The sequence below is a fragment of the Coloeus monedula genome, assembly GCF_965178545.1.
Source record: "Coloeus monedula genome assembly, chromosome: 18".
NCBI lineage: Eukaryota > Metazoa > Chordata > Aves > Passeriformes > Corvidae > Coloeus > Coloeus monedula.
Genome location: NC_138798.1, coordinates 4,725,501 through 4,748,341, shown reverse-complemented (window position 1 = coordinate 4,748,341; position 22,841 = coordinate 4,725,501). Strand labels below are relative to the sequence as shown.

General features: G+C 52.1%; 1 protein-coding gene across 4 annotated transcripts; it reads right to left on the bottom strand.

The window, feature by feature from the left end:
• Positions 1-1,680: 1,680 nt before the first annotated feature.
• UBE3B (ubiquitin protein ligase E3B) lies at positions 1,681-22,828 on the bottom strand. Of its 4 annotated transcripts, XM_082293481.1 has the most exons (29): positions 22,508-22,561; positions 22,114-22,195; positions 21,944-22,026; positions 21,312-21,515; positions 20,814-20,934; positions 19,962-20,021; positions 19,512-19,616; positions 19,325-19,421; positions 18,572-18,657; positions 17,806-17,888; positions 17,163-17,268; positions 16,400-16,520; positions 15,608-15,785; positions 15,064-15,233; positions 14,186-14,353; positions 13,257-13,428; positions 12,566-12,684; positions 11,871-11,985; positions 11,419-11,518; positions 10,877-10,996; positions 10,383-10,559; positions 10,185-10,295; positions 9,257-9,394; positions 9,024-9,089; positions 7,614-7,672; positions 5,886-6,068; positions 5,304-5,415; positions 4,926-5,018; positions 1,681-4,310 (listed from the first exon to the last, which is right to left on the bottom strand). In XM_082293481.1, the coding sequence occupies exons 4-29, from the start codon at positions 21,470-21,472 to the stop codon at positions 4,119-4,121; spliced, it is 3,213 nt and encodes a 1,070-aa protein (XP_082149607.1). In that variant the 5' UTR covers positions 21,473-21,515; positions 21,944-22,026; positions 22,114-22,195; positions 22,508-22,561; the 3' UTR covers positions 1,681-4,118. The 4 variants fall into 4 exon arrangements, with proteins under 4 accessions (XP_082149607.1, XP_082149608.1, XP_082149606.1 ...); XM_082293482.1 differs by lacking the exons at positions 22,114-22,195; positions 22,508-22,561 and adding an exon at positions 22,717-22,828; XM_082293480.1 differs by lacking the exons at positions 22,114-22,195; positions 22,508-22,561 and adding an exon at positions 22,685-22,822.
• Positions 22,829-22,841: the final 13 nt, after the last annotated feature.

The following is a 22,841-nucleotide window of genomic DNA, read 5'->3' as shown; positions in this document are numbered from 1 at the left end:
AGGATTGAAGACCTTGACCCTAGAAACAGCCACAAAAGCAGATTGTGAGTACCAGTTCAGTGCCACGCACCCAGGTGGTGACAGTGCCAAGTGCCACATGGTGTGAGCGCTCCAGCACCTGCTGCAGGAGCTGCTGCACCTCTTGGTAAAGTGAGCAAACACAAAAACGACCTGCAGGGACATCGTGCCTCACTCTGCTCAGGGATGAGGAGACTGGAGCATGGCACAGCCTCCTCCTCTCCATCCTAACCTGGAATCTAGCACGGGGCACAGGTGCGGAACAGAGGGATCAAACAGAGGGAATACCAGCCTGTGGTGTGAGCCAGGGGTTAGGGACAGCCTGCAGGAGCAGGAGAGGGACAGCAGGAGCTGCTGTTTGTTCCTGAACACCCTGTGCCTGCAGCAGGTTGGGACACCCAGCTTTGCTCTGTGCCAGCACTGAGGGAGCACCAAGAACCAGGGATCCCTCTCAGCTCCTCACCCCACAGTGCCCAGTGTGTCTGGGCCCAAAGTCTGGAATAGCCACGGCCACACCTCACCTCGATGACCCAGAGCGATGCCGTGCCCGGATCCCGGCAGACGCCAGGGAAGCAAGGGCTGTGCAGGCCTGGCTGCTGCCAGCTCTGCCTTGGCAGCAGCTGCTCTGGGCTTGCTTTTTGCTGTTCCTGACAGTGCCAGATGCCTCTGTGTCAAAACAATGGCATTTGCACACTGACTGGGAGCCTCTCCCTCGCTCCCACCGCACTCCCGCTCCCGACAGCGCCAGAGAACCCTGGGAATGGCTGGGGGGCAGGAGGGCTCCAGTCAGGGGTGGAAAGGCAGTGAAGGGCTCCAAACCTGGAGTCAGAGGGAAGCTGGAGCAGCAGGCACAGCTCTCACTTCTCCAAGGAACTTTCAGAGTCAGGCCCAGGCAGAAACACACAATATTTTAATTGTTATTAACATCAAACTCCACGTCGGCTGCAGTGGCTGCTCCTCAGGGCTGCTCCCTCTCCTGCAGTGGGGGATCCCGCTTCGATTTCCAGCCTGTTTCCCTCTCCACCGGTGGTCCCAGTCACCATTCCCAGATGTTCAGCAAGCACTGCTGATCCCAGCACCTGCCCCTGCATCCAAGGAGCACCAACACCCCTCAGGATGGACCTAAGTCACAGCACTCTGCAGGACCAGGCAGAGCTTCTCCAAGCATATTCCGACATGAGCAAATCCTGCTTCAAACAATGCTGCCAGGTCCCTTTGGGCTCAGCAGGCCTCGTATCCCCCCCCCAGCTGGAGCACCCCACCGATGCCAGCTCTCAGGGACACCTCAGCACAGGCACCAGGAACCAGCCTGGCAACAGGAACTCCCATGGGAGCAGCAGGCTCCATGTCCAGCCTGGCAGAGACTCACGGAACCCCAGACTGGTTTGGGGTGGAAGGGAACTTAAATTTTATCCAGTTCCAAGCCCTGCCATGGGCAGGGACACCTTCCACTATCCCAGGTTGCTCCAAGCCCCGTCCAGCCTGGCCTTGGACACTTCCAGGGATGGGGCAGCCACAGTTCTCTGGGAACGTGTGCCAGGGCCTCAGCAAAGGGCAGGTGTGCTCTGAGAGGTGCCAGGGCCCCAACACCCAGCTCTGCTCTGCCAGGAGCATCCCACCAGCACATTCCCTGCCCTAGGAAAGGACCAGGAGACACCCAACCACCTGAACTCATCCCAGCTTTATTTTCTCTGCAGGTCAGACACACACAGGGATGGAACCAAGGTCTCCACGGCAGCGAGGCTTGGATAGAAAAGATCCTCATGAATTTCCCGTGGCAAAACCATCCCTGGGCAGGATCCACGGAGCAGGCAGGGACTGACACACCTGCTCAGGTGTGTTACAGCCTCCCTGGGACACAGGAATCAGTCCCTCCACAGGAATCCTCGCCTGCATCCACCGGGAATTTCCCAGACATTTATCACATTTTCCACACCAGCTCCAGCATGGGAGCAGTGTCTGTAGTGCAACATCTCCAGGTTTGGAGGGACCAAGCTAAGTCTGCAGTAAGATATTTTCTAGGAATTGTACTCCTGAGGAACAAAGGGAAAAGGGGAGCAAGGATTTTATCTCAGTGTTCAACAACTCATGTCACTGAATGCTCATTTGTGCTCTAGTCAGACACACTGCGCTTCCTAGAAGGAAAAAGGAGATCTCAGGTGGTATTTAAACTCTGAGAGGTCCAAGGCAGTGCCTAAACCTCCCAACTACGCAGTCACCAACTGGTTAATGCCAACATGTTCTATGTATAAAAAAGAAAAAAAGAAATTTACTATCATCTTTAATTTCTCTGACTCACAACCCAGTGGCCTGAACCCTCTGGATGCAGACATTCCTGTCCGCACCAACACTTCCCATCACTCCTGCTTAATCTCACTGATTTGACAGAGAAAAAGGATCCTGACGTTGCTTTCCAGATGCATTTCCAGGCATTGGTTCTCATAAAAGGGTTATTTCTCTGAAACCCATCTGAAGCACGACAGGAGGAGGATGAAGCCAAGGCCATCTTGCTGCTGCTCAGTGCCGAGGGTTTTCCGACCCCTTGGAAATGTGGAATATTGTGGTTAAGGGGGTTCTTCCAGAGCCCAGGGTGTGGAGACCTGTGCTCTGCTGAGCTCACCTGGGGACAGGAATCCTGTGGGACGGACCAGGCACGGCAGCAGGAGAGGTGGGATATGGCCAGGGAGGGGAATGAGGATCCCCAGTGCCACAGGGAGAGAAGGAGGGAAAGAAAACCCTGGGCAGAAGCCAACAGCCTATACAGGAGTTTGTTTTACCTGTGAGGTGAAGAGGAGGAGGTGACTGGCTTTTAACCCTGTCTCCAAGAGGGCAATGCCATGGCTCTCCTCTGTGCCAGAATCCCAGCAGGGCCAGGACAGCCCAGGAGCAGCCCAGTCTCCTCCTCTCTCCAGCCTGGGGCAGGGCAGGACTCGCAGCAGCTCGAGGGACCAAAGGTGGGAAGCTGCAGAGACACTTGATGAGTGTCTCAGAAATGGCAGGAAGGATCCACACCTTCCCAAGTCACTCCCTCCGCAAAAGCTGCCTGCTCCAGGCAAACAGCAGCTCACAGAAATAAGGCCAGAAAGAGACAAAGCGACCAAAAGAAAGAGTTTGGCACCAAAGCAAATGTGGCTCTTACACAGAGGCCCTGCCCTGGGTCCAAACAACTCCCTAAGAAAGGGCTTGCAAACAAAGTGAAACTTCCATCCCAGAGGGATTTTGTCAGTGGAGGTTTCCAGAGGACTTGACACATTCCCCCTGTTCCACAGAGGAACCTGCCCCACATGAGCACTGGCCTGGGGAGCCCGAGCATGTGCCAGCTCCTGTCCTCTGGAAACCAAGGAAAATGAAACCTTTCCTGCTCCTGAGAAATTGAGACATGACCCTTTCTGTCCCAAGGCCTGGGTCTGGCAGGAGCCTGGCAGAGGCACAGCTGGCTGAGCCCACTCCTGCTGCTCCAGCCCTTAACCTCCAGCATCCCAAAACCTTCCCAAGAGCCACAGGGTCCATCTGCTCCTGTTTAACCTGCTGCTTCCTGGGATTCCTTCTCCAAGACACACCAAGGACCCTGCAGGGGCAGGGACGCCTGGAATCTCCCTGTCCTGAGCGAGCAGTGCCCATCAGGGCACTTCCAACGCCGTCATCTTCTCGTGGGCTCTGTCATCCCTCTGCCTTTGTGCAGCTTCCCAGACTCAGTTCCAGCCAGCCCAGCTCCTGGGAAAGGAAAAAGCAGCACTGGCACGGCAGCAGCTGCCTGGCCTGCCCAGCCTGCTGGGGGTCTGACTGTCACTAATCTGAGTGGCACTTGGAACGTTCCTTCCGTGCTCCCCCGGGGTTTGCTTTTAAGGACGATTTCCGTGGGTGTCAAGTGAAAGGGTTTGGGGTCAGGCCCATCCCCTCCTCCGGCCTGGAGCCGTGCCTAAGAAAAACCAGCCCTGAGCCCAGCAGCTCTTCCCTGGATCCCTGTGAACCTCCACTACCAGCTGCCTGTCCAGGCCTCGAGCGAGCAGTCGGCTCCCACGGAGCTGCTCCGGGCTCCACGTGGGAAGGGCTCCCCTTCCAGCAGCAGCTCCAAGCCCCATCCCGAGTCCAGGCCGTGCCTAGGACAGCTCGAAGCCGGTGTTCATGCTGATGGCGTAGCGCAGCTTCTCCCGCAGGATGCTCTTCTTGCTGTAGTTGGGGAGCTTGAGGAGGTTGAAACACGTGGAGGAGGTCGGGAGGCGCCCGCCCGGCTCCTTCTTGCGGATGGTGAAGAAGCCGCGCAGAACGCTGCCCAGGGTGTCCCCCGTGTCCTGCAAGGGCACAGAGCTGGCATCTCCCTCTGCACTCCTGGCACAGGGGCGTGGAGCAGAGGTGCCAAGGAAAAACCTGGCACTGGGAAGAGGGAGAGCCAAAGCCCAGAGCTGAGTTTTCCCCACCCTCCCCCAGGGAGTTCTGCTTGTAACTCAATGCCTGACACGGGCAGGGTGTGCAGGGACACGGGGAGATGCCAAGGAGAAAACACAACCCTGGAGGAACCCAGGGAATCCAGGCAGGAAGAACCTGGAGCTGCTGTGTGTGTGTGTGCAGCCATGAGCATCCTATTGGGGTGGGGTTGTTTTCAGGTGTAGAATCCTAGACTGGTTTGGGTTGGAAGGGACATTAAAACTCATCTTGTTCCACCCCCTGCCATGTGCAAGGACACCTTGCACTAGCCCAGGTTGCTCCAAACCCCATCCAACCTGGCCTTGGACATTTCTAGGGATGGGGCAACCACAGCTTCTCTGGGCACCCTGGGCCTCACAGGGAAGAATTTCTCCCTGATATCTAATCCTAACATCTCATCTTCCCACGTTAAGGGTTTCCAGGTCAGATGGATGGGAGGAAGCCAGGCAGGAATTCCCAAGCCCTGAGAGGAGGACACCTACCTGATCATCAGACACTTCCACGCAGCGGATGGAGAAAGGAGGCTTGAGGTAGGCAAAGCCCAGAAGTGGAGGCCTGGAGCAGCTGGTGACAAACTGGAAAGTACCAGATGGTGACAATGGGAGCAGCGAGGGCAGGAACAGCCACACAGTGACACAGTCCCAGCACTGCTGGGGCTGGCACTAAGCACCCCCCAGTGTGTGTCTGACAGCCTTTGGGGAGTGCCACCTCTGCAGGGACATTCGTGATGACACCAGAGCTTTCACAGAGCTCTGCTGGGCACCTCCAGGTGTCAGGAATTCTGGTGCTCTTTCAAAGAGCACCCAGGTAACTGGAGAACAGCCCTGGCCCCACCACCCCAGATCCCAGCAGGATCTCACCTTGAGGAACATGGCTCTCTCCTCAGGGCTGAAGTCGTTGGCCAGGATGTCCCAGAGCCAGATGATGACGCGGTGACTGCCATGGAAGCCCCCGTAGTACACCGTGTGCTTCCTGGGGAGGGAAAGGCTCTGACAGGCCTGGCACTGCAGCAGGAGGGGCACAAGTGCTGGGAGGATCACTTGGGTGGGATGGTTTGGGTTGGAAGGGATCTTAAAGCTCATCTTGTTGCAGGGACAAATTCCAGTAGCCCAGGTCACTCCAAGCCCTGTCCAACATCTGTCACGGGTCAGGGTTCTCTGCTGACACTGAGCCCCCAGCACTACCTGGGCACTTGATCAGAGGAAAGGGAAAAGCAGAGAGAAATTCTGCTCCCAGGAACCAACAGAAGAAAGGACCCATCCCTAATAAGCCTTAAGGAACCCATTCCAAAGCTCTGTTCCCGTCTGCTCCTCACATTCCAAGTAGGAGCAGCAGAAGTCACGGACAAGTCATTGTCCTGCCACCTCCCAGGAGCTCTGCAAAGGAAGGCCTCAGCTCCCAGGCCAGCTGAGGGAGGCCCAGCAGCCCCAGCTGTCACTTACTTCAGGTCCTCGAGGTCGATCTCGGCGTTGTCCCCGGAGATGAGGCGCTGCAGCTCCGGCGCGGAAAACATCCGGATCCACTCGGGCTTGATGATGGACCTGAAGCCGCTGATGAGAGCTGCAGTCTGGCTCTTGATCTGGGTGTGCATCCGGAAATGGGCCATCAGGTGGATGTAGCTGATCCTGTGGGACAGGGCAGGTGGCACGGGGGACATGGAGCAGTCAGGGGTACCCACCACCCACCACTGAACTGTCCCTGGTGTGTTTCTCCGGCCCCAAAAGGACTGGGACAGCCTGGACAGGGTTATACTTTCTCCTCCAGGCCCTGCTCTTTATTGAAGCAGATGAAGATGTTTTTCTGCCCAGATTTTGCCCCTTTCCCCTCTCTGGGACTCTGCTCATTTTGCAGAGCTCCTGCCCCGCTCAGGACAGGAGATTAATTTGCTTTAATAAACCCTTGATCAACCTTGGCTGGACACAGCTCCAACTCCTTTTAACAGCTCAGCTCTCCAGGCAGACTTTCCTCTAGGTCTGACCAACAGCTCACTGCACTCTGCTGCCCCATGGCTGGACAAATACTACACCAAAACCATGGAGCAGATTCCCACCTTCCTGCAGGATGTGGGAAAGGTGAACTTTTTGTTAGAGGGAGGCTCTTCCTCTTCTCACCTCCAGGAAAAACACCTGAACTTGCTGATTCTTCTTCAGCAGCTCCCACACAGACCCCACCACAATCCCACTGCCTGGGTTTTGGGCAAGGTCATCCCAGCACCCCCAGGCAGAGCTGTTTCCAGCTTCCCAACACCTCTTCTCCCTCCCAAATCCCAATTTGGGTGCAAAAGCTTCACATTTCTGCTGTAAATGACTAGAGCAGCATCCAGGGCTTTCAACTTTCTCCCTGAGCTCACTCGAGACAGGCCAGGGGAAGATCCTTTCAAATGCAAATGCCCTGGTCAGAGCTGGAGAAGGGAAAAGCCTGGGAACATCAGACTGCAGAGCACGGATCCAGGTGGGATCCAGCTTCCATTTGTCAGGAAGAAAAGAACAACCCCCAGCTCACCAGTTCAAACACACACTTGCTTAATAGATATTTCATCCTGCTTTTATGAGCACTGAAGGGGATAGGGAAGAAGAAGAAAAAGAAGAAGAAAAAAAAAAGGAACAAAAAGGTGGGGTTGGTTTGCAGGCTCCGGAGTTGACATTTCTGATAACGATCTAAAAGCCGGTTATCTGTGAAAACAGCCCCGGGGCTCGGTGTCTCCTCTGATTTCCTGGCTCTAAAGAACGACTGTCGAGTACATTTGAATTCAGCACTGTCTGCTCGGAACACGGTGCTTTATACAACTGCCACATGTTATCATTCTGAGGAGATCTGTCTGCTCCAAGGTGTCTTTGAGCATCTGTGCCCTCTGTGTTCACGACTGTGTGCCTGAATTGCTTTGAATCCATCTGTCTGTATCCATCACCATCATTAAATCCTGCAGAATCTCCCTGACTGGGTGCCTTTGACCTCAGAAGTGCTGTTTCAAGAAGCAAATTGTCAATTTTTATTTTGCAAATCAAATTTAATACAATTTCTGCCGATGAACTGTAACCAGCAAATTCTATTAAGATATTTATGTGCTCCTTCTCCTCCAGTCTATCTCAATTCATTCCAGATGCAAGACCAAGGAACCAGAATGAAGTATTTTGCAGTAGTGACCTTAAAAATCTAATTGCTGTACTTACTTATTTTCATTGGTAACGGGAATGGTCTTCCCTCCAGGAACAAGTTCATGGCAAACCAGCTGAGGGAAGAAATGATTGGATTGCTAATTACTGCCTGCAACCACAGTGGAAGGAAATGCCACACTAAGCTGTTACCTCCCCATAAAACATTTATTTTTACAATAAAACAGCAGGATTTAAAATTTAAGTAATAATCCTGCTTCTGCCTTGAACCAGTTTCACTTAACTATTAACAGAGTAATTGAACAGTAGGAACTCCAGCTCTCCCACCAGTGGAGCCAGCCCTTCTCCCAGGAAGCCTCCTCTGCAGTCTGATCCATCACTGCTGAAGCACACACAAATCAATTCCAAGAGCCCTGGGGGACTGTCACAATCCCAGAATCCAGAGGCTGAGCAAGCTCAGTGTTATCAGCACAACCCAAAGCCGGCTGATCCACAGGTCTCACGCAGGAGCTCCTGGAGCTCTGTGCCTCCAGGCAGGAAGGATCTCCTGGTGATCTCCTCCAGCTCAGGGACAGGACAGGGCCCTCCAGCTGCTGCCTGCAGAGTCTCACTCATCTTTGCCCAAGCTGAGGCAGCACATCCTCATTGCCACATTACAGAGGCCTCTGTGCCTCGGCTCCAGGTGAATTCCAAGATCAGAAGGGAGCCCAGCACAGGGAATGAGCTGAGCTGTGACATGGCTGTGGCTACAGGGACACACAGCTCAGTCAGGGTGACGCCAGCTGGCCCCTTCAGCACCACCAAAGCACTGGGAAAACAGGAGTGCCTGGGTTATTTTTAACCTCTGTGAACCACAGCCTTCAGTGTCTCGTTGCTGGGCTCCTTATCCTACTCCTACCTTTATTTTTCACAGGGAGGAACCCTCCAAGCTGAAACCTCAGCAATCCTGAGGCAGCAGCAGGTGTCCTCCACGGCTCCCCATGCAATTTGCAGCATGACACTGCCAGCAAAAGGCATTTTTATCTTATCTCTCCAGATTTTTCCAGCTCTGCACACAAAACTTCACAGGGCTCAAGTGCAACCAAGTACCTCCAAGTCTTCCTAAGGGACTGACAAACAGCTTTTCCTTCTGTAGGCCAAGAGACCTCCTGACACACTTGGAGGTTCCCTGACAGAAGTACCCATGTGGGAAGAGAAGGAATTTCTCCCTATTCACAGGTTCTTCTTTTAACAGGGGAACACCAGTTATGAAGGGGAAGCATTAAACACTTTTTCAACCCTGGCAGCAGAAAAATTAAGGGTTAGAGGGGAACCTTTCCTTGTGGAAAAAGCTGTTCTCTGCCCATAGGTAAATACTGAATCCACAGCTGAGTGCAGAGAAGCCGAGCCAGCCTTCCGTGGGAACATGAAGAGGGTGTTTGGGACAAAGCAGAGATAAGCCCAACAAATCACTGAATAAAAACCTACCTGACCCATCACATCTTCATCATAGGACAGTGTCAAGCCCAGGTCACTGATATCACCATCATAACGCTGCAGAACAACAGGGAGAAGGGAAAAAAAAAAAAGAAAAAAAGGGTCAGGGTTCAGCAGCAGAACCACCAGTTACTCCCAGGGGTTTTTAAAGCAATACTCAAAGGCAGTTTCTAACAAGAGGCAGCAATCAGGAGGGTGAATGACAGGAAAATTACTGCTCAAACCTTAATTGAAGTGAGATTTTTATAGAACTCTGAGTCCAAGGAGGGCAGTTCATCCACGGAGCTGTAGAAGACACTGTGGTGGTGCCCGAGGAGCTGACTCAGAAAGAAGGAAGCAAATGGTACATCCACAACTATTCCCTAGGGACAAGAAGAACACACAGGTAAGGCCCTGCCACACACTCGTGGTTGTGGCATCTTTGGCTACCTGCAAGGCAGATCTTGTGATGGGGAACAAGTGCAAAGAGCACTTTGCAAGGCCCCAAAATCAGCTACAAACCCCACATCCTGTTAAAATCCATTCATTAGTAAGGCAGGTGTGAAAAGGCACCTGGGGAGCTCCATGTGTCCTTTAAAAGAACTGCCTTATGTGGTTTGAACTGAAAGAGGGGAAATTTAGTGAGATACATGGAAAAAATCCTTCCCTGGGAGGGAGGTGAGGCCCTGGCACAGGGTGCCCAGAGAAGCTGTGGCTGCCCCATCCCTGGAAGGGTCCAAGGCCAGGTTGGATGGGGCTTGGAGCAACCTGGGAGAGTGGAAGGTGTCCCTGCCAGTGGGAAGTGGATTGGACTAGAAAGTTCTCTTTCAACCCAAATCATTCCATCAGGGAGTCATTCTGTCATTCCAGTCTCCTTTTTGCCTCATGTCCCTTTAAGGTATCCATCCACAAGTGGATGTTTGTAAGGTGTAACATCAAAAAACCAGGCTGGTGTCCGCAGCACCACAAGGAATAAGTCAGGCATGTCCCAGGTTTTACCTCCAAGATTTTTTTTAATACGTGCCTGAAGAAATCCCAGCATGTTCCACTATCAGGATCTTTATCCAAGCTATTTTTCCAAACTCCTCTCTTCACTAACAGCCCCCCAAGCAGGACAGATGCTCTCAAAGGTACCATCACTGACAATATCCCAACCTGGTGCTTCTGGCTCACCTCATACACAGCCTTCCCAAGCATCTTCCCCACGAACTCGAAGAGCTGCAGGTAGTTCTCATGGATGTAGGACGTTGGGGATGGATACAGCCTCTCATCACCACTGGTGGTCTGCACAAAGAGATAAGAGATAAGAGCCCAGTGAGCCAGAATGGCTCTGCCTGCACAGGGTCACCTCAGGTGGCACCTGCGTCCTACCTTGAACAGATTCAGTGCAGGGTCAAACACCTTTTTAATGATCTCTTCCAGGAACTCTTTGAAGACTCCATCTTGATCAATACCAGCCTCATCAACCCCCAGATCATTGACAAACTTCACCCTGATCACTCCCTTCATGGCATTCTGGGAAAGCTGCCGGAGCTGTTCGTATCCATCCTACACAGAGCAGAAAATCCAGAGAACATTCCCAGAGGGAGACAGTGAAACACCCACCCAGAGATCCAGCAGAGACAGGACAAAGGTACACAGAAATCTGCATTTGTCATTGAGCCTTGAGCTCAAAACCCCAGCATTTTCCAAGTCAGAATTCCAGGTTTGCAGCAGCCTGAGCTGAACAAGGGTGCAGCATTCTCCTGGAATGTCAGCTCTGGGAGTGGGTCCCTCAACACCCACAGAGAAAGTAAAAACACACCCCCCTGCCCTGTTTTTGTCAGGCCAGGGTGCTGCCCTGGGGGCTGGCTCATGTCCCTCACCTCCAGCATGCGGGAGCGGCGGATGGTGATGTGGGTGACGTGAGGGGACGCCGAGCTCGTCTCCACCAGCCCCAGCTTCTCCTTCTCCTTTGTGACCATGTTCCGGAAGAGCAGCACCCTCTGCAAGAAGAAAATAAATGCAAGTCTCAATCCACAGGGATCCTGCAGTGCAGAAGGGATTTGGGAGGCTCCTGACACGCAGAAGTGCTGCTGGCTGTCCTGATCCCAGCTACGCCCTGGTGCCACTGTCACCCACTCACCCCACGCAGCTGCACACACAAATCAGTTCTGTCTCAACACAGAGATCAAGAGATTTGAAAGAAATACACTGGGAAGGGGTGAGGACACAAATCAGCTCTCTCTCAAAGACAGAAATCAAGACATTTAGAGGAAATCTACTGGGGAAGGTAAGGGTGAATTATTCAGCTGGCATTTCAAAAGAAGCTCCGTGTCACAAAATGCTCCAGACACGTGTCCCTCCCACCCCAGGCCACCCAGGCCACTGACTCCCAGCCTCCATCCTCTACCCCCAGCCCACTCACGTTCTTATGGGGAATGACGTGTGGGATGTACTGCAGCAGCAGCTGGGCTCGTTTCTTGTCCTTGTCCAGCTCCTGGAAGAGCACGCTGGGTTTGAGGTCCCTTGACAAAGAAAGGCAGAGATTCAGAGATCCCTGAGGTGTGGGAGAGGGAACTGCTGGTAATGCTTCCAAAGATGACTGAAGTGCCCAGTGTACACACTAACAAGGTAAAAAGGGCCAGGAACACCCAAGCTTTTGGGTGCTGAGTCAGTTTTCAAAGCACCACCTAAACCTCCCACCATGGAAAAAAGCACAACACCAGGGGTGTCGTTAACTGCAAACACAGGCAGCAGTTCCCACCTCGATCCCACAGGCAGAATGTCACTAAGGAATCCCAAACCAGGCTCCCCAGAGCATGTGGAGCAGTGGGGCAAAGCCGGAGCTGCCCAGGATCCCTGCCCTGGGCCACTCACTTGCGCAGCCAGTGATCCTCGGGAGCGAAGCGCCGGCGACAATCCCGCTCGTACAGCACCATGAGCCAGCCATGGACAGAGTGGAACAGCTCCAGGGTCTCCCCTCGGGCATTCTCTGCACAAAAGGAACATGGCAGCAAAGTCCAGGCACCCTTGGCACCAGCAGGAGCCACACTTTGATCATCCTCCCCACAGTAGCAGCACTGGGGTGTTTTCCTGACCCACACGGCCTCCAGAGGGAAGGATTCTGTGCCTCTGGGAAGACAGAGTCTCTTCTTCAAACAGAGCTGATCAAAGCCATCTCATTTCACATCAGAACTGGACTATCTCAGCTCATTACCAGAGAGTTGAGCTGTACCCAAATTATACCAGCAGAGAGATCCACAGCAGATTCTACAGAGACCCGAGCAAGCTGCTCTGCCTGGTCACAGCACTGCCCTGCTCTTGTCCAACACATGGCCCAGCCTTGCAAACCTCATCTCTGCCCATCATGTCTGTTACACAAATCCTTACAGGAAATAGGGAAGTGCTCTGGATTTGGCACCAAGCATGATCGTGGCATCTGGACATCAAAAGACTGGGACATATTCCCACATTGTAGTGCTTTTTGTGCCAAGGAATAATTAGCAGAAGCTTCAAATTCCAAAATTAAGGTTCTAACAGTAACATCAACTCAAGCTACTAAAAGCACTCACCTACAATTCCATCCCAGATCATCTTAAACACAAAGGAATTCAGGAAAGAGGAGATGGTCACCAGCTCTTCCAGTTTGAATGAAATCTGCTCTTCGTAGACCTCGATGTCATCCAGAATCCTGTCAGAGCAAACAAATGCAAATGCACGAGTGTAAATTTAATTCCCTGCTGAAATTTTCATAAAGGCACATTATCCTTTAGCAGCAGCTCTTATTTCTATGACAACTGACACCCATGAGGATCTAAAGTCATAAACAACCAAATCTTATTTATGGATTTTGATTGAGAGCAGATCCTAACAGAAGATGGTATGAGAGGCTGAGATACAAGCAAAGTCAGTGTTTCAGGCTTAAAAGGACCTTTTCTATTCCCAAGAAAATTTTTGCCTCATTCAAGCTGAGAGAACTGTCTCTACTGACCAGCAAGGGCAAATTCTTCCACCCCCTTTTCCCATCTTTTGTGTTGTTTCTTTTCCCCCCACCCAGTTTTGTTACCAGCTGGAAGCAGCACACAGCTGAGGGGGAAAAGTCCTTTGGAAGCCCTTTATTTCTCTGGACTCAACCCCAAAAACTTTACCCTGCTTACTTATCTTCATGAAAAGACATAAAACCTTAAATGTTTCTCTTGAACCTGAAGGAACACAACAGCTCCATGTCCCAAACCCAGGGATCCCCATCCATGTGCTACCTACGTGATGAGGTGACGGGAGCAGTCACAGAAGAGCATCAACATGGCCAGCAGCCTCTTGGATTCCTCTGTGTCATTGTTCAAACACTCCAAGAAGAGTTTTAATCCCCCCTGTGGTCCCAGCTCACAGATGAAAGCCCATAATTTGGGCAGCAGATCATCCAGGTAAGTGAGACCTGGGAAAATATAAAATGCACTCAGTAAAGCTCATTCTGCTGCTTGTGAAAGCTCAGAGAGGTGAGACTTGAAGCTGAAAGAGCCTTTTGCAAAGCAGAAGAGGAACATGAGCATCCCATTTGGCTCCCAGGCCTGTCTGCACTAAGAGGAGATGGACAATCACCAGGAAAGCAAAAAAACCCCAGCTTTTAATGAGGCATTGTTTGCACATCTTAAAGCTTTCCCCCCAAATTCTTTTGCAGCTTTAGAAAAGAATGAATTCCTGTGATCCCACACTCACCTTAGGGATGAGAACACAACAGGGCTGCACCCATGGTCACCACAAAGCATCCAAAGCTCTGGACTCACTCTCTGCTCTACCCACCAGACCAAAACAGTGCAGAGCTCCTCCTCACCCCTTCCCAAGACAGGCAGTTTATTCTCAAGATGTTTGAAAGCATTCAGTGTTCCCACCGGAGCAAGACTAATATTGCCAGGCTCCCCAAAAAACACTGACTCAGGCTGAAGGTTGAGAGAGAGTAAGCAAGGTTTCATGAGAGGAAAACTTGCTTTAATTTGTATTCTGGAGAGTTTGTGCTTGATCAAGTGGTGCTGAACGTTATTGATCCCACGGATGACTCAGGATGGAACAAGCCTTCCCCAGCCAGTCAATAACCTGTTGGCAGTGATAAAACTCCCAACAAATCAACAGAAATAAGAAAATCTCTTTTGTTCTCTCCACTGGAAAGGATTTGAGCAGCACAGAGGTGCCCTGACCTGTGAGGATCTGCAGGCGGATCTGGGTGAGGGTGGTCAGGGTGGTTTGGTACAGGACACAGATGCTGCAAACCTTCTGCACCTCGGCAGAGTCCACGCGCTTCCCTCCCACCGGCTTCAGGATGTTCCGGACTGAGGCCGACTTCTGGAAAGCTCTCTTGAACAGGTCTGGTGGCAGAAACACAGGAGGAGTGCCAGAGGGCAGCATTAGATGGGATATTGGGAAGGAATCCTTCCCTGTGGGGGTGGGGAGGCCCTGGCACAGGCTGAGCCATCTCTGGAAGTGTCCAAGGCCAGGTTGGAGCAATCTGGGATAGTGGAAGGTGTCCCTGCCCTGGCCTCAGATGGGCTTTAAGTTCCCTTCCAACCCAAACCACTCATGATCCATGGTCCTGACTGCAGCAAATAATGACTACAGGATCCAGTGTTATAGGCAACAGCTAGAAAATATCAGATTTACAGTTATCTCATCCCAAATCCTCTTCTGCAGGAACCACCACACCTCACAGGTGCAGGAGCCAGCTTCACCTTGCTTTCCACATGGGAAGCTGAGCTTCCATCTTCTCTTGGAAGTTCTAAGTTTTGCCAAGAGCACTTCAGCTACTTGAGAAAATGACGAAAAACTGCTAAAATAAGCAAATATTTTCCCAGCACCAAAGAAAGAGACTTGCCCCAGGTCACAGAAGCATTCCAAGGAGGAATTACAAATAGGAGAGATCACATCCCCACCTAAGCAGCAGCAGCTGCTGCAAGTAACTATTCAAAGCTTTTGGCATAAGTGGAAAAGTCAAAACCCTGAGAGTGTGGGAGAGAGATCCATGTAAACACACACACACACACACAGAGACAAAAAAGCCCCACAACCCTCCAGAACTGACTTTTCATAGGAAGGCTGTTCTGAGGGGAGACTGGCTGTGCTGGCAGCTGAGCTATCTCCTGATTTTCCAGCAGTTTCTTGCTGAGCACATCACTGAAGAGGATACGGATCATGTGGACTCCCCAGAGGTGCTGCAGCTGCTTGGTCAGCAGGGGCATGGACTCGTTCAGCCTGGAAGACAGGGCAGGAGGGCAGCTTAGAAGGCAGCTTGGAATAAAACACCAGGCAGTGCTACTGATCCATTTAGCTCATAATCCAAATGGGAATATGCACCCACCCTACAGATGGTGCTCACAGGAAGAGCTGATGTGTCAGTGTACCAGTATGGCCACTGGTCACCAGTTTAACTGCACTCCATGAGTTTCCCCATGGAATAGTCTGTGTAGGAATGCTACAGTTTATTGTGCAGCTAGAACCCGAAATATCTGAGGAATCGTTCCCACTGCTCGTCTCAAAACATAAAACACTTTGCAACATATAAAAAAATTTAAAAATTAAAAGGAGAGGCTTCATCATCTCTCCCCACTGAGGTCCTTCCCACTCACCCATAATCCACAGTCTGTGAGAACCAGCCCAGCACAGGGTGCCAGTGGGTGAGGTTGGATTTCTTCTGGGACACGTACTTCTGGCAGTAGGAGAGCATGTGGATGAGCACCCCCACAAAATGAGCTGTCTCCTCCTCCAGCACCTGGTCATTCAGGGAGCCCAGGAACACCAGATTGCCTGGAGGAAGGACCAGCACAGCAAGGCTTAAGGAGGAACAAATGCTGTGGGACAGGGGTTACAGTGAAGTGAATCCTTTCCCAGTCCCAGGGATTTGTGTCAGTAATGATCTCCGAGCAGGAAGCCATTTCCAGCACACATCAACCCCTGAGGTGACATGTCCTTTTGGCCACCTCCCCACCAACACCTTCTACAAACTCCTAAAAGCTCCAATCCATGGCTATCCCAGAGCTCCAACTGGTCACCTTGTTACTTCTGCAGAAATGTGAATTTAAATATTTCAGCAGCATTTAGGGCCAGTTAGGGGAGGGAGATCCAAGTCTGCCACACTCCAAGACTTGCTCAGAGTCCAAGTGAAAAGCTGGCAGAGATGATGCTTCACAGTTCAGCATGACATGGATACAAGAGCAAATCTCTGGCCCTTCCTCCCTTTGCAAATGTCTTCAACCTCACTTGTAACGTCCCCAAATACATCTCAGTTATTATTTAGAAAATAAATTGTTATCGAAATAACAATTAAAAACGATGAGTTGGAGGCAGCTCTGCCCCATGGAGAAAGAAGATCTGACTCAAGACTGTTTTCCAAACTCAACAGAAGTGTTGGAGGTGCTCACCCAGCAAGCAGAGAGTGTGACTGCCCTCCAGGCACACGCAGACATCCCGGCACTGGGATTCTCGGCTCAGAAACAGGATGAACTTCCGGAAGAGCTCGTGGGATTCGATCACTGCCAGCCGCTGGAAGACAGGATGGAAGTGCCAGTGAGGCTGGGAAGCACCACATTCCCACACCTGATCTGCCAGCAGCACTTGGCATTGGCTTTTCTTCCCAAATAAAGCAGCAAGTTGAGGCTGTTGCCCCACGGAGAGTTTGACACGGAGCTGGGCTGGGAAATGAAACCCCTGGCAGGTGAACAGGTCATGCTGGAGCTGGAGCCAGACCTTTGCAATGCTCTGTCTGCAAGAACACAGCATTTGTCTGTTTGGTACAAAACCTGCCTGTCTGCACCAAGCAGATTGAATTGGATTAGTGGGTACCCCACAGAGCCTCTGCCACCCAACAGGGTGATTCTGGCTTTGGCTATGTCTATGGTTACGGAAATGGAAGAGCAAGGACATGAAAAATTCAAGCTGTGGGTGATATATGCCTTTATTATTTATTTATTTAGGTATTTTAGGGCAGTTCAGCCCATCATCCCACTGGTGTTAATCGCTTCTGCATTAGAAATCCAGAGTATGTGTAAGGCTTTCACAATAGGGAGGTGAAACTGGCAAAGAGAGAAATGCCAAAGCTCTGTTCCAAGAGCTGATAAAATGGAATAATAAGTGTCCTGGTGTGATAATCAGCAGATTGCTGGTCCTCTGAGATCAGCCACTTACCTCAGGGGTGAGAGTAGCAAGGTGAGTCATTATAGCAGGCACAGACATGACATGGATCAGGAAGGACCTCAGCAGATTGTCTGAGAACTGTGCAGCAACCACAGGGCTACAGAGAGAGAGAAAGACACTTCAGAGCTCAACCTGACCTGGGAAAGCAACACAGCCTCCAACTGAGCCATCCAGAACTGGATCCTGGGAATTCCCTCAGCAAGAACCACACACACATGGAATGGGTTGGGTTGGAAGGAAACTTAAAGCTCAGCTCATCCCATCCCACCCCCCTGCCACGGGCAGGGGACACCTTCCACCAGACCAGGTTGCTCCAAGCCCTTTCCAACCTCACTTTGAAGCATCCCAGGGAAAAGATCATCCACTCACACTTCTGTTCTCAGAGCAAGCTCACCCTGAACTGAACTGCATCCTCAAGTTTAAGCTCACACTAATTCCTGACTTAAAGCCACTCTGATCTGAAAAAGGACGACAGCAAAGCGAGCCATTTGCCTAAAGCAACTTCTTTCCTCAGGGTGATATTCTCAGTGGCACAAAAACACTGAAAGAATGAGAAGTCCTAAAAAAACCCAACAAAACACTAAAAAAGACAAGTTTGGCTGCAAATCCCCCCAGGCAGCTGCAGCTGACTCACCGCAAGGCAAGCGAGAAGATGGCAGTTAAGGAGCCTTTGGACAGGGAAGGTCTGGATCTTGCCAAGCCATTAGTTAGCAAAATCTGGAACCAAAAAAAGGAATCAAAATATAAAAACCCTGTAGTACTCAGAAAAAAAAAAAATACTATTACTCCTGAAAGACACGAAGTTTATTTAATGCAGAGAAAAAGAACATCAGAGCAGCCTAAAATCCAGTTCTTACAAGTTATTTGGCAGAACCAGAAGGGCTTCAGGTTCATAATGGCAGAAGAGAGAAACTGCAATGAAATCAGACACTCTGCAGGACTTATTTCCCTAGAACCTGTGCTCACAGGCTTTAAAAATTAACAGGCAAGGCTCAGAGTTTGGTAATGTAATTCTTATTTAAAAGATTCATTACATCAGTTCCTTTCCCCAGCAGAGCAGCAAACAAACCCAACCCCTACAATGTGGCAGCTGCAAAGTTTGGGAGAATTATTTAGGACTTGGCCCTGTCCTTCTCATGATGAGGTGAATAAGCAGGATTCGGGCTCAGCAGCAGTGACAGAAGGGGAAGGGTGGATTTGGTCTCAGGTGGGAATACTCTGCTTTACTGGAGAAACTTGAGAGACTTGACTTTGCTTGTGAAAAAATACAATCATACCCAAATCACCAGCAGCTCCTCCCTGAGACCCCAGCACGGATCCAAAGAGCTGCTCAGGAGAGGGGCACAGGCAGGGCAGGGGCTGCTTTGGGTAAAGCCAGGACTGTGGCAGCTCAGACTGACCTGCAGCACGGAGTAGAAGCCCTTCTGGTTCAGGTGGCCCATGATGTTGGCACAGATGTGGTTCATGGCAGGTCTCAGGGTTTCACCTTTGGGTTAAAGCACTGATGTCACTCCAACAGCACCACAGCCCCACTGTGACTCCCCCACACGAAGGTTTGTCACTGCACAAGCCTTCCTGGCACAAAGTCCTCGTCCTTCTACACAAACCCATCATTTTGGCAGCATTTCACACTGTCTTGTTTAGGCTTTAAGAGTCTCGTTTCCTCCTAACACTTGTCTGCCTTTTCGACATCTATTTCCTACAAAGCCCCAGAGCTGAGAGCACATTCCCTTATCCTCTGAATGCTTCTTGTGTGGGAGGTTCTGGAATATTACAAAAATGCTGTAACAACTGTTGGTGTCCTAAGGGAAACAGCCTAATCCCAAGGGGAACAGCCTAATCCCAAGGGAAGCCTTGTTTTGTGCAAAAGCAGGAGCAGAATGAATCTTTGTGGCAACCAAGGTGCAGAAACAGAATCCCTGAATCCCAGAATGGTTTGGGTTGGAAGGAAGGTTAAGGATCACCCCACTCCACCCCATTCCATGGGCAGGGACACCTTCCACTATCCCAGGCTGCTCCAAGCCTCCTCCAACCTTGGACACTTCCAGGGATGGAGCAGCCACAGCTTCTGTGGGAACTTGTGCCAGGGCAATATTCAGTAGATTTGAACACCAAGTCCCAACTCAGGGGCTTAAACACTTGGATGCACCAACCTTTTCCCCGGAGGATTTTCCAGGTGGAAGTGTCTGTGAAGGTGACCAGCATTGTGAGGTGCAAGTTCACCAGCCTGGAGTCCTGCAGTATATCAGGCTGGGATGACAAACAGCAGGGTTAACAAATCCACTGAGCCTTGTGCCACCTGCTAAATGCAGGGAGAGAAAACACAAAAATAGTCCTTACCTTGAGCTGCTTGAGGAACTCACAGCAAAACCACAGGATGTCTTTGATCTGCTTGATCCAGAGGAGTGTGAGGTCCTTGGAGAGTGCCAGTGACACGTACCACACCTGAGGGAGGGTGGATACACAGAGGGATCAGGGTTTGTGCTGCTGCTGGGCAGAGTTTGGGAACTGAAGCCAGCAGTGGGACCAAGATGCTTCTCTCCCCAACTTCCCTGGTCAAAGCACATCACCCACCCCAGAAATCAAGTGTCCTTTAACTCCCGTGGCTCTACAGAGTAGAAATATCCCAGAAATACTAAAGGACTTGTCCAGACTTTCCCTGTGAAATTTCCACAGTACTCAGGGGCTTCTGAAAGCTAAAAATTACTTCTTACCAAGGTAAATCCCCACACAGAGAGTTAAAAATAACCACCAACCCCTGCCCATTCCAAACCAAACCCCCCTGCTGACCTTGGGCTCGTTCTCCACATCCATGCTGTTCAGGATACAACGGCACAGCTTTTCAAACCTCTGGGAAAATCCAAAGGTGGGATTAGTTCTAACTACAGGAAGGGCTGTTCCAGAAAAGCACGAGGAACAGCTCAGCAGAGGGAGCAAGATCTCTGTCCCAAACAGCAAATGTTCCCAACACATTCCCTACAGGAATCCCAGTGGCTCCTTCCCTGGGAGCACATCACGTCACGCTGCTGCTGCTGTGCAGAATTCCCTCCTTGGGAACACAGGGATGTTTTTGGATACTGTACTCACAGCAAACTGCATTTGAGCACAGATATCTATGGGACAGAGATTAAAAAACCCCCCATTGCTGCTGCCATTGGAACACAGCTTCCCATTTTCCAACTGATTTCCTTCCAGTCAGCCCTCACAGTTTCCCAGGGCAAAGATCATCATTTCAGGGCTTCACTCTGAACCCACGAGTTCAGGGCATGGTGAGAAAAGCTGCTGGGATACAAACAGCCTTCCCTGTGCCAGCACAGATCCCTGGCAGCTGCCCCAGAGTAGCTGCCTGGGGCACTGGCGTGTGCCAAAATCCCCAGGCACTGCTCAGCTCCTGCAGCTGGCACAGTCACCAGGAAAAGCATCCATTAAAGGATGCCCCAAATACAGAACCACTCCTGAAAAAGTCAAGGCTTCTTCTGTTTCATTCCTACAGGCAGATCCCTTCAGGAAATGCCAGGAGACAGAGAGAGCATTGCTGAAAGCAGAATACATTGCAGGAACCTCCAAGATCACTGGGTAAGGAACTAAACATATTTAACCTGTCCCCAAAAGCAGAGCAGGATTTCAGGGTAGTGTCCTCACCTCCTTGTCCTCCTTGGGATTGAACACAAACAGCAGCTTCCTGGCAATTCTGAACACAGACAGGGCACTTCTCTTACTTGAGCCACATTCATTTGTCCCAAAGAAATCCTCCACCTCTCTCCTACCAAAGAGGAAAAAACAAGGAGTCAAAAAGCAATCATGGAGCAAAGGCAGAATTCCCTCCCTGAAGGGGTCCACGAGGAAGATGGAGAGAAACTTTTTACAAGGGTCTGGAATGACAGGAAAAGGGGGAATGGACTCAAACTGACACAGGACAGGGTTAGATGGGATATTGGGAAAAAATCCTTCCTTGTGAGGCTGCAAGAAGAAGCAGCTGTGCGAAGTTGTGGCTGGAAGTGCCCAAGGCCAAGTTGGACGAGGCTTGGAGAACCTGGGCTAGTGGGAGGTGCCCCTGCCCTTAGCAGAGGTTTGGAATGAGATGAGCTTTAAGGTCCCTTCCAAGCCAACCCATTCCATGACTCCATGAATCCCACACACCTGATCTCCCTCTGCAGGCGGCACCGACACAGGAACCTCCTGACCAGAGCCTGGAGCTGGACTGCAGCTCTCTCCCTCTCCTTGAGCTCCCGCCGCTCCTCCCGTGCCTGCCGGGCCTTGTCCAGGAACTGAGCCCTGGACGACTGGCTGGCACTGAACATGGCTGGAAGCTCTCAGGGAGCACAGGATCCTTGCAGCAAACACCTGGAAAACCGGGAGCAGAGTGGAGAAAACACCCAGGGAAGGGCAGTTCTTGTCTGCCTGCAGGGGAAGGGAGAATCCGACAGCAGAGGGAAAAGTGGGAATAAAAAAAAACCCCAGTGACTGTCACGGGGCTGCAGCAGGGACACAAAAACGCTGAGAGGGAATCCTTCCAGCACAGCCCACAGCCTACTGCAGGCTGGGAGATTTTAAGTGGAAAAATAAACAAATCAGTGGTTTTGACATTGTGCTCCACTTCCTGCACAACACCTCCCCTCTCCAGCCTCTGCTCTTTCCTTGGAGACAGATAAGAACAACTCCTCGGCCAGGGCCAGGAGGCAAAGGGCACAAAGGGCACTGATTTGTTGCCATTCAGCAGATAAAACACCCAGGGTCAACCAGAGCTTTATAAATAGTAACAAGGAACTCACCTGAGGGGTCACTTCTTCAAGGGAAGCGTGTGATGCTCATTTACACACGCACATGATCCCCATCCCGAGGCTTGGGGCAGCTCCTGCATGAACAAGCACATTCCCTGCTTGGCTGATCTGGGGATTCACACCTTCCCTCTGCAGTTCCAAGTCCCTTGAACCCCACTGACCTCTCGCTGCACCCGCAAGGAAAACGGTAAGGGGAAGGAAGAAGCAGCACCGCGGCTCGGCGGCAGTCACCAGCACAGGCAGCTGGGGGGGAGGGATAACTCCATGTGTGACAACACGGAAGGACAAAGCGCTCCGGGGTCCCCGGGACCGGAGCAGGTGCCACCCCCGAGTAGGGCGGGCAGGACCTGAGAGCCACCCACAGCCCTCCAGCTGGGCTGCACCTCCCGGGACTCGCCTAAGCCACGAGCAAAGCAGCCCCAGAGCCCCCTCAGCCCCTCTCACAGCCCCCTCAGCCCCTCTCACAAAGCCCCCGGGCCCAGGCTCCCACCGCGCCGCTCACGCCCCCGGGCCTAGGGGCTGCCGGCAGCCTCTCCGCAGCCCCCAGGCGCTCACCCTCGTCCCGGCGGACACCGGGCCGGCCGGGCCGGGCCGAGCGGCCCCGGAACCCCCCCGGTCCCTCCCGGTTCCCCCGCCCAGGCCGCGGCCGCAGCCCCCTCCTCGCACTCGTGTCCGCGCTCCGCGTCCGGCCGCCAACCCGCCCCGCCGCTGCCGTTCCGCCCGCCCGCTCACCGGCTCGGCGCAGGGAGAACAGCCGGCCCTACCTCCCGCTGATACCGGGAAGGTCGGGCCGAGCCGGACCAAGCCGGGCCGTACCAAGCCCGTGAGGCGGCAGCGCAGCGCGGCAGCGGCTGGAGGGCCCCGCGGGCCATCGGACGGGTTTGGGGGC

Bases quoted from the DNA above. Each gene is read 5' to 3' on its own strand.
- UBE3B (XM_082293482.1), bottom strand. From the start codon at position 21,472: ATGTTCAGTGCCAGCCAGTCGTCCAGGGCTCAGTTCCTGGACAAGGCC. The intron at 17,269-17,805 runs GTGAGTCAGCTG...CTCTCTCTGTAG, and splicing joins ATCTTCTCGCTTGCCTTGCG to CCCTGTGGTTGCTGCACAGT. The intron at 15,786-16,399 runs GTGAGCACCTCC...TCCTTCCTCCAG, and splicing joins TCACACTCTCTGCTTGCTGG to GCAATCTGGTGTTCCTGGGC.